Raw genomic sequence first — 16,370 nt, 5'->3', positions numbered from 1 at the left:
TGCAGGAGTAGGGCCATGGACAGTGAATTGAAAGGTGAATTTTTCTGTCTGATCATGGTAACCTCTTTGCATACCCCCTAGGGCCACATCTAACTCCCTAAAGATGCTATTAGCCTCAACTACCTTCTGTGGCATGTTGGTGAGGCCACATTTTGAGTAATGTGTTCTGGTTCAACAACAATGTAAGAACAGATGGTGTTAAGCTGGAAAGAGTGCAGAGTTTCAACTAGTCTGACTACTGGTATAGAAACATAGAAACATAGAAAATAGGTGCAGGAGTAGGTCATTCGGCCCTTCGAGCCTGCACCGCCATTCAATATGATCATGGCTGATCATCCAACTCGGTATCCTGTACCTGCCTTCTCTCCATACCCCCTGATTCCTTTTGCCACAAGGGCCACATCTAACTCCCTCTTGAATATAGCCAATGAACTGGCCTCAACTACCTTCTGTGGCAGAGAATTCCACAGATTCACCGCTCTCTGTGTGAAAAATGTTTTTCTCATCTCAGTCCTAAAAGACTTCCCCCTTATCCTTAAACTGTGACCCCTAGTTCTGGACTTCCCCAACATCGGGAACAATCTTCCTGCATCTAGCCTGTCCAACCCCTTAAGAATTTTGTACGTTTCTATAAGATCCCCCCTCAATCTTCTAAATTCTAGCGAGTACAAGCCGAGTCTATCTAGCCTTTCTTCATATGAAAGTCCTGCCAATATGGCCAAATGAAGATACTGTGTGATTTGAAGGGAATTTGCAAATTATGGTTCAAGTGTCCATTGTCCTTTTTCTATTTTTATTGAGTTTAGTTTAGAGATACAGCATGGAAACAGGCCCTTCAGCCCACCAAGGGGGTTAAATTAAAAGAAAAAGCTTATAATATTATTAAAATAGCTGTACACTGTATATCCAAAGACAGGATTTTAAAATTCAGCACAAGATTTCCAAGAGATCAATAAGGTAATAGAAAATTGAGCCAGAAAGAGGAATCAAGCGGATTTCAAAGTAGTTTGCAATAATAGGAACAATAAATGTATGACCCATTAAGATGAAGGTGGTTATAATAAGGAATAAGAATATGGAAGAAACATCAAATATTTTATGACTGTCTTCATGGCATAATCCATGAAATACAAACCAGTGAAGATGGTCTTCTGAAGATGAAGAACTTAGAAAAAATTAATTTGGATATAAAAGAATATTGAAGAAATTATTGGGACTGCACACAAACAAATTGCCAGAATTTAAAACAAAAAGAGGTGGCAATGGATGATGAATTGGTTTTGATCTTTCAGAATTTAATAAACTTTAGAATGATACGTGTGGATTGGCTAGCAGTAAACATAACCTGGCTATTCAAGAAAGGAAAGAAAGAGAAAAAAATACATTTAAAAATAAATTTAGGGTGATTAAGTTTGGGAACAATAGGAAGGAAAATGCTTGAATCATTTACTAATGGGTGTGGTAACAGCAATTTACAAAATCATAAAATAATTAGGAAGTATCAATGTAGATCTATGAATAGAAAGTTGTATTTAATTAATATGTTTTATGTTGTAATTAGGACAGATATTAAAATGAAAAAAATAGTTAATAGCTGCATAATAAATATGAATAAAAGGAACATTTTTAATATGCAACTAATTTTTAATATGTACCTACAAAAACTATTGGTTGGACCTCAGCTACCCATAATCCGTGCCAATGATTTAGATGAGGTGAATGAGAATAATATATTTATGTTTGCTAACCACATACATTTGGACAGGAAAGTAATCTATTGAATGGATGCAAAGGGATTTAATATAATAATGACTGATATTTTTTGGCAACAAGGATCGTGTGGGTAAGTGGACAACGTGCAGGAGCAGCCTTAATGTTATTGAATAGTGGAACAGTATTATAGGGCTGCTCTTTTTTTTATTATTAGTTTAAGTAAGGCAAGCAAAAAAGTGCCACATGAAATATTATTCACATTGGAAGAAAAAGTTGAAAAGCCGATTTGGTTTTCTGACAGAGAGATTGGGAATGTTGCCATTCAGTTTAAAAAAAATATTTTTCTCTCTTCTACCTTAACACTATTTTTCTTAGCATCCTTGAACATACAATCACAAACTTGACAATGAATTACAGAATGCAAACAGTATGCTGGCAATTATTGAAAAAAGATTACGCTATAAGAGTAAAGATGCACAGATGCAAATATATTGGGACATAATGAAACCTTTCCTGGAGTTCTGTGTAGACACAAGGAACTGCAAATGCTAGTTTACAAAAAAGTGCTGAAGTAACTCAATTGGTCAGGCAACATCCCTGGAGAACATTGATACGTGATGTTTCAGGTTGGGACCATTCTTCAGACTGCTCGTGGGAGGTGGGGGTGGGAAGAAAGCTACACGAGAGAAGGGACAGGACAAAGTGTGGCAGGTAATAGGCAAGGGGGATTTTGATAGGCAGATTGTTGACAACCATCTTGAGTACCTGGGGTACCATGCACAGTTTTGGTCTCCTTATTTAAAGAAGGATACATTTGTCTTTAAGAGGTTCACAAGACTAGCTCCTGTGATAGAGGGTTAAAGGATGAAGGATTCAGTTATGGTAATGGTTGGGGTTGTCCCAATTTGGAAAAAAATAGTGAGTTTACCCTCTAATTCCTTAGAGTTTATAAAAATTAGAAATTAATTAGAAACATAAAATGGATTGTTAAGGTATTGTTGAGTGACTGTTTAACCAGACTTGCAAGTCTGGAACGGAAAGGCATATTTTCAATTCAGGACCGAGTTTAAGAGAAATCTATCCTATCAAAGAACATCAGAAAATCAGCTGTGATAATGTTAAATGGAGAATTAAAAAGTGGTCATTTAGCACTTTAATCTACTTCACCTACCTTGACACAATTTTTCTGCCCTATTCCCTTATCTCTTGATTCCACAATTTTCACAAATCTATCGGACCCAGATTTTGAGCGATGGAATTGTGAATCTTTGGGATTTCTACTGTGAGGACAGTGAATATTTAATTGTGGATTAAATTCAAGGTGGGGAGTGATATATTTTTGGTTACAATGAATCATGCGCAGGAAGACGTAGTTAAGGCCTGTCCCACTTGGGCGTCATTTTCGGTCACAGCGTGAAAAGAGGCTGTCGCGACGTGGACGGGGCGTGACGCGGGGTGACGCATGTAGTGACGCCTGGCGTCTCCCTGATGCCCCTGGATTTTGGAATGTTCAAAATCTTCAGGCGCCATCTGGGTGTCTTATCATGTCGTGTGCCCTGTCACACGCTGACGTACGCTGTCCTGCGGGTGACGCCCGGTGATGCGGGTATACAAAGCGCCGACTTTCAAAACATTTTAGATTATTTGACTGAAGATAGCCAGGGGCAAAGTGCCCATAGGAATGAAAAGTACAAAAGTACATAAATGTACAAAGTGTGTTATTAAGAACATCTGAAATTATGTTCTTTCTAATGTGGTGAAAAAATAAAGATATTTTTGTCTTGTTGAAGTTCATTGGAGTTGATGTAAATTGTAATGTCATTGTCAGATCTGACTATTGTTGCTGAATAACATTTTTGCTTAAGTATTGCGTTCTTTGAAATATTCCGTTAAATATATAGTTACATTTGTTGAAGTTAAACCTTTCTTGTTAAACGAATTGTTATTTTTCAATATGATATTATTTCTAAGCTGAATTGAAATAAACTATTCATTTCTTTAAAAGTTATTGGTCCTTAGATTTATTGTAGATAAGTTCATTTCCAATGTGATTATTATATTTCAGTGTAACCTTCTTGTGTTGTGAAGGCGGGTGACGCAAAGTGTCGTAGATTGTAGTACAACTTGATGGTTTTTAGGGCGACTACAGGCGTCAATCCCTGATGCTCGCAGTCGCCGAAAAAAATCACAGTGGGACAGGCCCTTAAGGTAGATATGCCATGCCCATATTTGAATGACAGAGCAGGCTAGGGTGCTCATATGATCTAACCCTGCATTCATTTCTTATGTTCTAAGTATGAAGCAATTTCAAAATCATGTTGGATCCAGTTCATCCTGATATAAAGAAACGAAGGATTTCCAAGTAATTCATTCATGTTTTCAGAGTGATTAATCTTTCACATTAAAATCCAGATTTTTAGATGTTGCAAAAACATCTCAACTATAAACATTAGATTGATTTGCCATCTTTGAAAATTCAACATGTATAATTTGTAAACAAACTGCTCTAATTTCAAACCAGAAGGTCCCCAGGGATGCTTTCCTTAGAAATGTCAAATTGTTTGCTAATCCCCAGTTCTCTCAGTCCAACATCTTGAGAATTGGAGTGTGGGAAATGTCATTATTATTCTGATCAAACTTTGCATGGGATTGGAACTGTTTTCAGTTGTTTTATGTTTTTGTGAAGCTTTTCAAAGTAGGAGGTTTGCATTTACAGGAATTTTAGTAATTAAATGGGGATTCTATTCCAGAGAAAGGCCAAAAGGAGAACAAAAATGTAGATTGAATCCAGTCTCTGGTATGAATCACCTGATCAGGGTGCTAGTGCTACAGTTTATCCCATACAAGAAAAAAAACCCAAATGCATGTCCACTCTTCATTCTTCTCTATACATTCTAATTGAAAGGTAGAATCATAAGGGGGGACTTGATAGAGGTTTTTAAAATGATGAGAGGGATAGACAGAGTTGACGTGGAAAAGCTTTTCCCACTGAGAGTAGGGAAGATTCAAACAAGGGGACATGACATGAGAATTAAGGGACTGAAGTTTAGGGGTAACATGAGGGGGAACTTCTTTACTCAGAGAGTGGTAGCTGTGTGGAATGAGCTTCCAGTGAAGGTGGTGGAGGCAGGTTCGTTTTTATCATTTAAAAATATATTGGATAGTTATATGGATGGGAAGGGAATGGAGGGTTATGGTCTGAGCGCAGGTATATGGGACTAGGGGAGATTATGTGTTCAGCACGGACTAGAAGGGTCGAGATGGCCTGTTTCCGTGCTGTAATTGTTATATGGTTATATGGTTATATGGTTATATGGTTATTCATCTGCGGCAATCGTTAAGTATCTCGTTGTAGCTAGAGATTCATCAGCATGTCCACCCCATTACCAGTGGGAATCTCTAAGTGTCTATATTTGTCCCTACCATTTCTCAACATGTTGTAGCTCAACAACATTGTCTGAAAGCATGGCTTCAGTTTTCACCGTGATTGAAAGGTGAAGCATCAAGCAACTTCAAATCTTTGTTCTCAGACCTCATTCCAATAATCCGTCGTTACGGTAAACCGCGGGTGAACCAGGATGGGGCAGGACTAGGAGAGGGGCACAGAGTTGATACATAGTCTTGGCTGATGTCAATGTGAAGGAGGTCAGTAATGATAACTGGAGAAGGTGTCTATTGGGTGACCACAGATTGCTTTCAGTGATGATGGGGTGGTGGGATGTATAGATCAATGACTTTGGATGGAAGATATTAACTGGAAATGATGCTGATGGGAAGGTGGCAACAGAGAACATTACAGCACAGGAATAGTTCCTTAGACCCACAATGTTTGTGCCGAACATGATACCTAGCTGAACTGATCTCATCTGCCTGTACATGATCCACATCCCTCTATTCCCTGCACGTCCAGGTGTTTATCTAAAGGCCTCTTCAACACAACTATCATATCTGCCTCCACCACCACCCCTGGCAATGTGTTCCATGCCCCCATCACTCTCTGTGTAAAATATTTGCCCCACACATCTCCATTAAACTTTCTCCCTCTCACCTTAGAGCTGTCCTCTAGTGTTGGACATTTCCCAAAACAAGAAAGAGCGGAAGAAGAGGTAGGAAATGAGAAAAAATACCTGAACAATCACACCTGCCAATAACATCATCCAAGTGACAAGGTTAGTTCAGATCAAGAGCTAAAAAAATATTCTTTAGAAAATACTCGCATGTGATAATGCCCTTCCCAAACTTTATAGATTTCTCAATGTTTCATCATGTTCCTGATATCCAGAATTGCTTAATTTAAAAAAAACCCACAATGAATCAAATAAACAAATAAAGATTATTAAAAATAATTATCTTCTTAAAAATTAAAAAAAAATCAATAAAGGTTCTTCAAATAAATCTTTTAAAATGATTAAAAACATTAAATCAAACAAGGGATGAGCGAACCAAGGAGTTACAGAGATAATTAAATGTGATTACAATGGATTTAGAGTAAATGTGTCTTAGATGGTTATGTGTAGATTTAGTATGCCAAAGTTCCTGTTTCCATGCTGTATTGCTCTATGGCAATGTTAGACAAATTCAGGCTTCAAAGATCCTGAGTGACTTTCGAAGAAATAAGTCAGGAATACACAAGGACAAGCTTACGTGCAGGTTGCTTGCTGCAAGGTTACTTATCCAGGGACCTTACCACATGTCAGTTTAGCCAAATCTTGCCTTGGTCTCTATTTGATGAAATTCAAATGTGGTTAATGGTTATAAAAGTTGGAGCAGAAAATATTTTAAAGGTAGTATCAGAATCAACATGAACATAAAGATTTCTGTGGAATGGAAAAGTGTGTTACGTTCCCACAGATTTTCATGAGTTAGGAATTATTCAAAGTAATAATTAAACATTTTCCAGCTTTCTTTTGACAATTCCTCACCAAATGTACCATCTCTTGTTCTGCAGGAATATTTGGGGTGCAGTTTTATTTAAAACTGGAGATTTTGGATCATTTTGCCTTTATTTTAAACCCAGAGTACTGAGACGTATTGTAGCATTTGCACTGTGTTTTGAGTAAGAATCACAAAGTGATTCAACTTGTGGTAGAGGCCTCCGTCCATAATGGCACTGACAGAAGTGACCATCGTACAATTCCTGTGGAGATAATGTCCTATCTTCACATGCGTATAATACACCCTTCATCATTTTGTGTGGTATCACAATCACGCCAAATGGGATTGTTTTTGGACAGGCTGGCTGCTCAAAACTGGGCTTCAGCCAATTGCCTCACCCCATGAGATATTAAGAAAGTCCTGTGAGTAATTGGAATTGATTGATTATCTTTAAGCATTTTTCAAAATCCCTGGAGTTAGCGTTTTTTTTATGGAAGATTTACAAACATGTTGAATCTTTCATAACCTCTGGACTTACCAACTAATTCTACAGCCAGTTAATTGTATTTAAACTGTATTTGCTTCCAATTTATGAAATATTACAGCCAATGCATTCTCAGAACCTAATCATCTGTTATATTAGGAAATGAATAATGATCAGGACACCAGTCAATTCTCCTCTTCAAAATGTCCCTTGGAATCTTTTCCCACCAACTTTAGAGAATAGTCAAAGTTTAGAGTTAAATATCCCATCCAAAAGACTTGGACATTGCTGGTCCAAAATGCTTCACTGAAGAACCACCTTGATATTTCTACTTAAGTAATGGATCAAGATTTGAACTCACAACCTTATTATTCATAGGCAAGAATGCCAGCAAATGAGCTACAACTATTCCTCAAAATAGTGATCTCACTTCTTTAAATAATGTTTCTCAGAGCATTTAAATTGTCCTTATTTAATTCTGATAATTAAAATAATTTTGAGCATCATCTTCAAATAAATATATTTTTTTATAACAGAATTCTGGACTTGAAAAGGAAGAAAAGTACAACATTACTTTCTTGATGATGAAATAATGATGCAGTGTTTTGGTAATAAATGACAGTAATTAATATATTCTTAGAATTTTTCTGTACTGGGATTATATCTGGAGGATATTGCATCTGAACCAATCTTAACAAGAGCGTGTCAACATCAAGAGGCTTTCAAACTATAAATTTACGATCAGAATTTTATTTTAAATCTACTTTAAACTCTTTGAGAAATTTGCTTTTTATATTTCTGTCACTTTATTTCCCAATGTAGAAGGAGATTATTTGGAGGAATGTTTGTTGTTCGTTACTGTTAGTCTTCAAATTTCAAGTATCTGGCAATATGCGCTATATAATTATCAAAAGAAAAACATTGAAATAGTGTTTAATTAGTCTGATTCATTATTTCAGTTTGCCCAGGATCAAGAAAAAAAGCAAAGGCATTTAATCTCCAAAATGAATAATGTGAAAAAAAAATTGTAAATGGCTTTCACAATGTAACATTTCAATTATCTTTATTTAATTCTGATCTGAGAATTTTGAGCGTGCTTCATCTTCAAATAAATGTATTTTTATAACAGAATTGACTCTTGTTTTCTGTAAGTGAATTTACGAAAACTGCTGTAAAGCCAATTCCTCAATCCAAATGATCAGTGAGGAGTTAAATGATTTACAAATGCTAACTTTGGTTTCGGTAAGTAGTATGCGCCTTCTATTTTCGACATGGTATCAGATCAGATCCAAAATTAGGATCATTTTCCACAAAGACTGACTGTGATGCATTTAACCCGTGATATATTAAACCAGTTCACACTTTGCTACAGGCAATGGTTCCAATGGTATTATTGCTATTGAATAATTAAACTTGTTTCAATTGTCTCTTCATTTTTCAGTGTCTATGCTGTTATTTTTAATGCAATCAACAAACAGTGCATGAATGAAACACTGGACAGGATCAGAGGCCAACATGGCTGGGCATGGCCACTTAGCTCTTTCAGATGGATACTGTCTTGCTGAACCACCCCAACTCTACGGTATGTATAAACTCACAACAATTATGTTTTACTTTGGCAAAGACCAAATAGAAGTGTATATATCTGTTGTATACACCAGCTCTTTGACCATTTTAAGCAAAAATCTATGTGGAAATTTGTTCATGCACTAGGCATTCACTTAAAACCCCAGAATAGGGGACAGGGAAGATATTACCTATTTTTTAGCTAGAACAACTGAAACAGGCATAAGCAGATGTAATAAGAAGCATGATGCATGAGGAAGCATTTAGGCCCCCTCCGCAAGACTGCTCTTTCCCCACACATTGTCATCCCAGACTGTTCTCAGTGAAATCTGTGATAAAGGTTTAGATTTCAACTTCCTGCAGGAAATAGTTGGCTCATTCAGTAGTTTACATTGCCTAATATCTGAAAAGCAGTGATTTTCAAAAATGACTACTAATTATTCATGAGCGATATGTGCCATCTATAGACGATGCACATGTAAAGGGGAAATCGTGGCAGCAATGTGCAATGTACTACAATCATTTTAAAATGGTTTGCAGGGATGAAAGGTTAAGGAAAGAAACTTGCCCATTTGTGACTGTAGTTACAAACTAATGTGACTAATCCTTAACTGGTCTATCAAGTCACCAGTTGAGTCGCCTTCTTTTCAGGATGGCCCTGCAATAAATACTGACTTAGCCTGATGTACCCATAACCTGAGAATGAATTCTAAAAGGAATTTGAATGTTTTTTAAACAGTGCAATAACATTTGAAATGTGTGTATCAAAATGTAATCCATTTAATTAATACTTATTACCATCAATTTTATTTCGAAATTCCAAATCAATGCTATTAAAATCAAGCCAATTAATATTTTTATGCCTGGGAGAAAATGATGGGTGCAACAACTGAGCTAAATACATTTTCACTTAAGACGATATCTGGAAGCAATCCAAGGAAAATTCTTTGCAGGAAAATTAAATACATTTTAACTGTTCCATTTTGGCAGCTTACTTATTATATGAAACTTTAGCAGGGGTAAAAGTTAAATAAACACATTTGTAATTATAACTTTGAGATATCATCAGCTCATTTGAAAATATAACTGACACAAGATTAAGCCAAGATAACAGTAAGGGGAATGCATCCAGCTGATTTCAGAACCATCAAGAAAATGCAATAAAGCATTAACCTTGTTTGTATATAAATTAGTGGATATTTACTGAGTTGTAACATCTGGAATTGGCAAAAACATTTCATTGGAACTTTACGACACATTCAGATTCAGTATCCAGTGTTGAAAGGGCAAGACATGCAAGAATTAAACTGTATGTAGTGATAAATTATTGGCACATACTTTTATGTGTGAAAAGGGCAGTAATATCTGAAATTGCAAGAGGTCCTGAAAAATATTGCACAAGAACATGAACATAAATGCAGCCAATATTCAGGATAAATGAAGTATAGACAATGGCAAGACAAGACAAATTCAACAACCCTCCCCACTAAAGAAATGTTTTAATGCATATTATCCTACAGCAGACAAAATGTTCTATTTTGCTTTGGTTAGGTTGTGCTTAATCTTTTGTTAGTTTCAGTACTTTTCAGCTACACAATACACAACTGGGGAAAAAAAATGTGAACCTATAAAAAATATTATTTTTGGGGGGGGGGCGGAAGATGTGTTTAATTATTTCACCAAGAAAGACACGGAAAGCTTGGAAATTTAAAGTTTTGAGTTTCTAAATCACAAATGGCCATACCACATGTGTCTCTAATCAATGTAAATGTCCTACAAACGGTTTGCCAAGTACATTGTTTGCCAAGTTCATTGCAAAACATTGTTTGCCAAGTACATTGCCTAAAGATGCTTGGTTTACATAACTGCACGTGTAGAAGACTGCAATATATTTGTATTTAACATTAACCAGAAAAAAAAAGAAGCTTAAACGACATCAAGTCGGATGCTTCATATTATAATGTTCATGACAAAAATCTGATATAAACATTGCCAGACATGTTTGTTGTCCTCAATGTATTTTTTCACTCATTATCGATGAGATCTTGAGAGGCTTGATTCTCGGCAATGTTTCTCCAGAACTGACATCTGTTGGGAGGCATGAGGGGGCACAGTTTCATCAGGATGTTATTTTTCTTGTTGCTTGGGATTCCTTGTGCACCATTCCTTGGGTGAAAGCGCTGCCCATTCAACACCTTCTCAGCCACTTTCATCTTCAGGAATTCCCCACACGAGAACTGCTCATCCTCGGACGATGTCTTCCAGTAGATTTTGCTGGAGCCTCGGTGAAACTGAGCAACTCGGACTGTGCTGAGAAACCGGTTTGTTGGTGAATCCTGCGCTGCTCATTCCATTCTCCCACAGACTGAAGTCTGCTGGTCCCATCTGGATGGCAGCACCGCTCTTGTTGTCTGCAGTCATAGATGTTCTTTTTTGCTCGCATGCCTTTCTCAATCTATGCCTGGAATGAATCAGCAGACATGAAGGTGTGTCCTTTCTCAAAGTAGTTAAGGGTGACAGTGCCCCCCCGCCCCCTCCTCCCCCCCATCCTCATTAACTATGAGCGCCATGCCTGTGAATAGAACCCAGTTCTTATTCTGGGCCGAGTAGGTGTCCACCCAAAATGTGAAGTGCTTGAAGGCCCCGTTTTGAATGACCTTGTCGAATGCACTGACAACATCCTCAGCTTGCCGGCCGGTAACGCCCTCGTTCCAAACTACTAGTGACTTTCTGTTATTGCCTGCTGCTTTTCCTCCAAGGGGTGCAAATGTCTCATGGAACAAAACAAGAACACGCATGTCTTCACACCCGGTAGCCTTGGCAACATGATCACTTTCCGCATGTCCACGGAGAAGACCGCCTCTTTGTCCCCGTGATCCCCTTCACAGTCCTCTCGATATGCCTTTCTGGTCCTTCTAGCATTTTCGTTATGCTCTTTCCATGCTGTACATTTTGATGTGTCTTCATTGCTGTGTTCATGTTTGTCATAAATTAGACAGAGCTCACATTCCTCCTCCGCCAATTTGGCGAAACTAATGTTCAAGCTGTTGACGGTCTTTCTGTATGTGTTGTAACCTGCAACACCCGGGTGCGATTTTTGGAAGTCATGGTACATTTCTTTAATGCTGAGTTCTGGTGGGAGGTACTTCCTATGCGGAGCGTGTTCGTGTCTGTAGTGACTGATGCATGGATTGAAGGAGTTGATGTGGTCGGTGATGAGTGTTTGGTTTTCTGCAGAAAGCTTGTGTTTGGGGTCATGGCGTCCTCTCTTGTCATCTCTCTGCGGTGATATCTCTCCTGGCATGGCTGAGTTGAGCGTGACTGTGACGACTTTGTCACTTGTGTAGCCGAGGGTACTCAAGAAATACTTTTGCATACCATGTGCTGGTGGCCTGTCTCGTCAATGAACCTGTAGAGACGTGTGTGGTTCCTGTCATAGATTGGCTTAGTGGAACATGGTCAGTTGCTTCCCTCTGTCAAAGTTTTATGATAATATTTGTCCAGTTGCTTCCTTTTGACATGTTAAAATCTCAGAAATGGAGGGTCATGTGACTTATTTTGTTCCCCATGGTGTAGAGCACATCTCAAATACCCTAAACAAGCAATAACTCAATTTTGACAAAATTGTCAGTCGCTTCCTTTTGTCAAAGTAGGGCAGAAGAGTGCAGTTCAAACTGCTATAATGGTATTGGATCACGGTTACATTTTGCCCAGGCTGGATAAAGATGGGAAGTGATCTTCTACTTTAGACTCTCTTCCTGCAAAATATTTCTTTACTAACTAAGGAAGTGAAACAGCAACATGATTTTCAAAAATGAACCATTTTATCTCATTTTAAAAAGTTTGAATGTTTCAATAAATATTATTAATAAATGTATTGTTCTTATTTTCATGTCATTTTCCATTTGTTTTAACATGTTTCATACGTTTTTATTCTCTGTACAATCAGCATATATTGATGATTATAAGTTATGATTTTGTGAAAAAAAAATCAGAAATTCATTCACAAAGTACCATATTTTTGTGTACCACAAAGTGAATTTTACCTAACAAGTGGCACATCTTTGCAAATCTGATCCAGATCCTCTTATGCATTTGACATGCTAATGTTCCTGAGCTTATGTAGTAATGTCAAAAAGCTGAGTTTAAATGGAAAGCTCTGCACTCTGCACTTTTGGTAACCCACACCCTTTAGTAGGTGGTCCTGAAACACTACAGTTCTCCTGAAATCTAGCTGCATATTCAAAAAAGGACAAAAAGTACTGGTGTAACTCAGCGGGTTAGGCAGTATTTCTAGAGAATATGGATAGGTGATATTTCGGCTCAGGATTTTTTTCTTCAGACCTGAAATGTCACCTATCCATGTTCTCCAGAGATGCTGCCTAACCCACTGAATTACTCTAGCACTTAGTGTTCTTTTGTGTAAACCAGAATCTGCAATTCGGCAATTCCTTGTTTCTACATTCTGCATATTCAAAATGTTTACAGATGTAGGCTAAAATTTCTTGCAATACAGTAATTTCTACTTTGTTTTAATTCAGAGGTGCTGACTGATCAGATTAGCTACCCACTTCAAGACCCAGAACTACAGATGCCTGCATACAGCCAGTATTCCAACATGCAGTTCTCTACAATGGCAGCACCTCAGCAGCAGACACATTATTCTGCTCATAATTATTACCCTCAGTATTCACCAGAAGGACATTATTCTCCAAGCTCATATGAGCTAAACAAACCACAGTACTTGGGCCCCAATGTTACAGATGGAGTGATGCCTGTCATGAAAAGACCAAGACTCAACAATTCATCTATGCGAGTAAAGGGTGAGGAGGAGTTGTGTGTGGTGTGTGGGGACAAGGCTTCGGGGTATCATTATAATGCACTAACCTGTGAAGGATGTAAAGGTAAGAATTCAACCCTTTTAAAATATATATTGTAATTCATTATCTTCCTAATTCTTCAATATTTTTTCAATAGAAATTTGTACTCACAACTAAAATGGATCTGTCATATGTATAGCCTAAGTGATATAAATTAGTTTGCTTAAAGTACGACCCTTATGAGTGATTGATGACACTGAGCCTGTACTCGCTGAAGTTTAGAAAAATGTGGTGGGGGGGGGGGGGGGGGGGGGGGGGTCCCCATTGAAACGTACCAAATAGTTTAAGGCTTGGATAGAGTAGATCTGGAGAGAATTTTTCCACTAGTGGAAGAGTCTAGGACTAGAGATCATAGCTTCAGAATTAAAGGACCTTCCTTTAGGTAGGAGATGAGGAGGAATTTATTTAGTCAGAGGGTAGTGAATCTGTGGAATTTTTTGCCACAGAGGCTGTGGAGGCCATCCATAGATATTTTTATGACGTAGATAGATATATTCTTGATTAGTACGGGTGTCAGGGGTTATGGGGAGAATGCAGGAGACTGGGGTGAGGAGGGAGAGATAGATCAGTCATGATTGAATGGTGGAGTACACCTGATGGAATTCTGTTCCCATCACTTATGACCTGATGATGACCCAGCAGGAGGTGTGTGTGGGTGATGGACAGATGGAGTGGGTGGGGAAGGGAAAGAAATTAAGTGATAGGGGGCTGGGTTGAAAAGAAGGGTGCGTGCAAGAGCAGGAGAGATGGGAAGCAGGTTACCTGAAATTGGTGAATTCAATATTTATGCTGGTGGGTTGACAGAACTACCCGGCTGAATATGAGGTGTTTCATTGGCCTCATCCCGATAGTGTATGAGACCAATGAAAGGCAGGTAGGTGTGGAAATGGGACGAGGAATGACTTAAAATTGAAAGCTTCAGATTGTCGTGATGGACAGAACGTGGGTGCTCAGCAAAGCGTGTGGGGATAGTAAATTGACATAGGCCTACAAAATAAAAGTAATGCTCTACAATTTAATTACATAGTTTAATTTACTTATTTACTTCCTACCACTGTAGCAACCATGAACAAAAAAACTCTCAATATTACAATTCTAGTTTAAAGGCAATGATCTTAACAACAGAAAAGCAATATCAATTTATTGCTATCTTGCTAAAACTGTTCAAAGTGCAGATACTTGTCTTCCTGATGCATTTCCATACATACACACTCATCGTTTGCGAATATCAAACACAATAACTGTTCTGGATGGTAGCTTTGATAATTTTTATCGCTGTCTTGGGATTACAATACGATTGCACATTTGTTCCTGTGCATTGGTATTTAGGCCCCCAATAGTCTACCATGCATGTGTTTCAGAGATCTGTGTAAATGCTCATTTGTATATTTTGTGCATATATTTTATTGGATGGGTATCTGTTTCACATGTGAACATGTGATTTAGTTTACATAGTGTTTAAGAAGGAACTGCAGATGCTGGAAAATCAAAGGTACACAAAAATGCTGGAGAAACTCAGCGGGTGCAGCAGCATCTATGGAGTGAAGGAAATAGGCAACGTTTCGGGATGAAACCCTTCCAGTTTACATACTTTTGTTAGCAATGACAAATGCCGTTGCTGACACAATGAATTGACATTTACAGCCATACACTGCACATAAAATTAAAACAAAAATTGAACAAACCAGTTCAATATACAGACCAGCATTGAAAAATAATTGTTTAGGATGATTGATGCTGACTTAGTTAACTCTGAAGAGAATAAAAACTGAAAATGCCGGAAAAAACTGAGCAGATATTGAGAGAGTAACACTGTTAACATATCCGGCTGATGACCTAAAAGTTCATGTAATTGACCCGAGATATTAATTCCATTTCTTTCTCTGCAGCTATTGCTTGACAATTTCCAACATTGCAGTATTTTCTGTTTCCTGTTATCTTTCTGATATCTGCAGCATTTTGTTTTGGTCTTATTTAATTTTGCATTTTACATCTTGTATATTTTAATATATTTCTGTTTCATCAATGTATTGATGATGTCTTGCAACTATTGGCTTCAGGAGGTTAATGAATACTAAATACATCATGGGGGAGCTGAAAATATTCTGTCTTGAAATGTCTCAGGAACAAATGAGGGTAATGCATGTAAACAAATCTACTTCCTACATACCTATATTGTTATATCAGGCTTTAGTGCCAATGAATTGGACTGGCACTGCTTAACTAGAAGTGGGGCAAAAAAGAATATTACTAGTATGGGAAATGGGAAACTGGATTCTATTGTATTTGTATTCCTCACTCTTTGCTCAAATTGACACTGCACATGCTTTGAAGGATGTATGCTCATTTGGTCAAACCAGGGGTATGAATATGTAAGGAAAAAAGATAACACAAGGGAGTGCCATCAAAGTGAGCTTTATCATAGGAAAGTCAGATAAGGACTTTGATGGTGTACATTAGAGAAAAAGGCTGATGGGCATAAACAAGCATAAACAAGTGCATTGTAAGAACTACCTCAAGCAGAATGGCAATAAACTTGAAGGTATCCAGTTCCAACATGACAAAAGGCTTTGTGCACTCCAATTTCATCGCTTCCTATGTGCATAATATGCAGTCTTTTCAATCTGTTCATCCGGGGACGCGCGCCATACAATATCAAGAGTTTGCATTTTGAACAAGTAGCTTCCACATTGTCAGAGGCATTGGAATCCCAGCCAGTAGAATTGAAAGGAGCTTCCAGGATTTCTTATTTTCACCTCCACGGCACCAGGCTATTGATATGAATGCTTGGCGATAGTTTTAGGAATATGGGAGGCAAGATGTCGCACAGCCAACTATATAATGCACATTAA

General features: G+C 37.8%; 1 protein-coding gene across 2 annotated transcripts in view; it reads left to right on the top strand.

The window, feature by feature from the left end:
* Positions 1–16,370, top strand: part of LOC129708815 (bile acid receptor-like) — a 50,044-nt gene that overhangs the window by 18,185 nt on the left and 15,489 nt on the right. Inside the window, exons 1-3 of one of the 2 annotated variants that reach the window (XM_055654812.1) lie at positions 2,187–2,339; positions 8,514–8,654; positions 13,180–13,542. In XM_055654812.1, coding sequence (XP_055510787.1) covers positions 8,558–8,654; positions 13,180–13,542 — 460 coding nt within the window. In that variant the 5' untranslated portion in view covers positions 2,187–2,339; positions 8,514–8,557. Of the gene's footprint in view, positions 1–2,186; positions 2,340–8,513; positions 8,655–13,179; positions 13,543–16,370 lie in introns of those variants that run through there. The other variant, XM_055654811.1, reaches the window with a different exon arrangement.

The sequence above is a fragment of the Leucoraja erinacea genome, chromosome 24, assembly GCF_028641065.1.
Source record: "Leucoraja erinacea ecotype New England chromosome 24, Leri_hhj_1, whole genome shotgun sequence".
NCBI lineage: Eukaryota > Metazoa > Chordata > Chondrichthyes > Rajiformes > Rajidae > Leucoraja > Leucoraja erinaceus.
The sequence above is the reverse complement of the archived record's forward strand: the minus strand, read 5'-3'. Positions and strand labels throughout refer to the sequence as shown.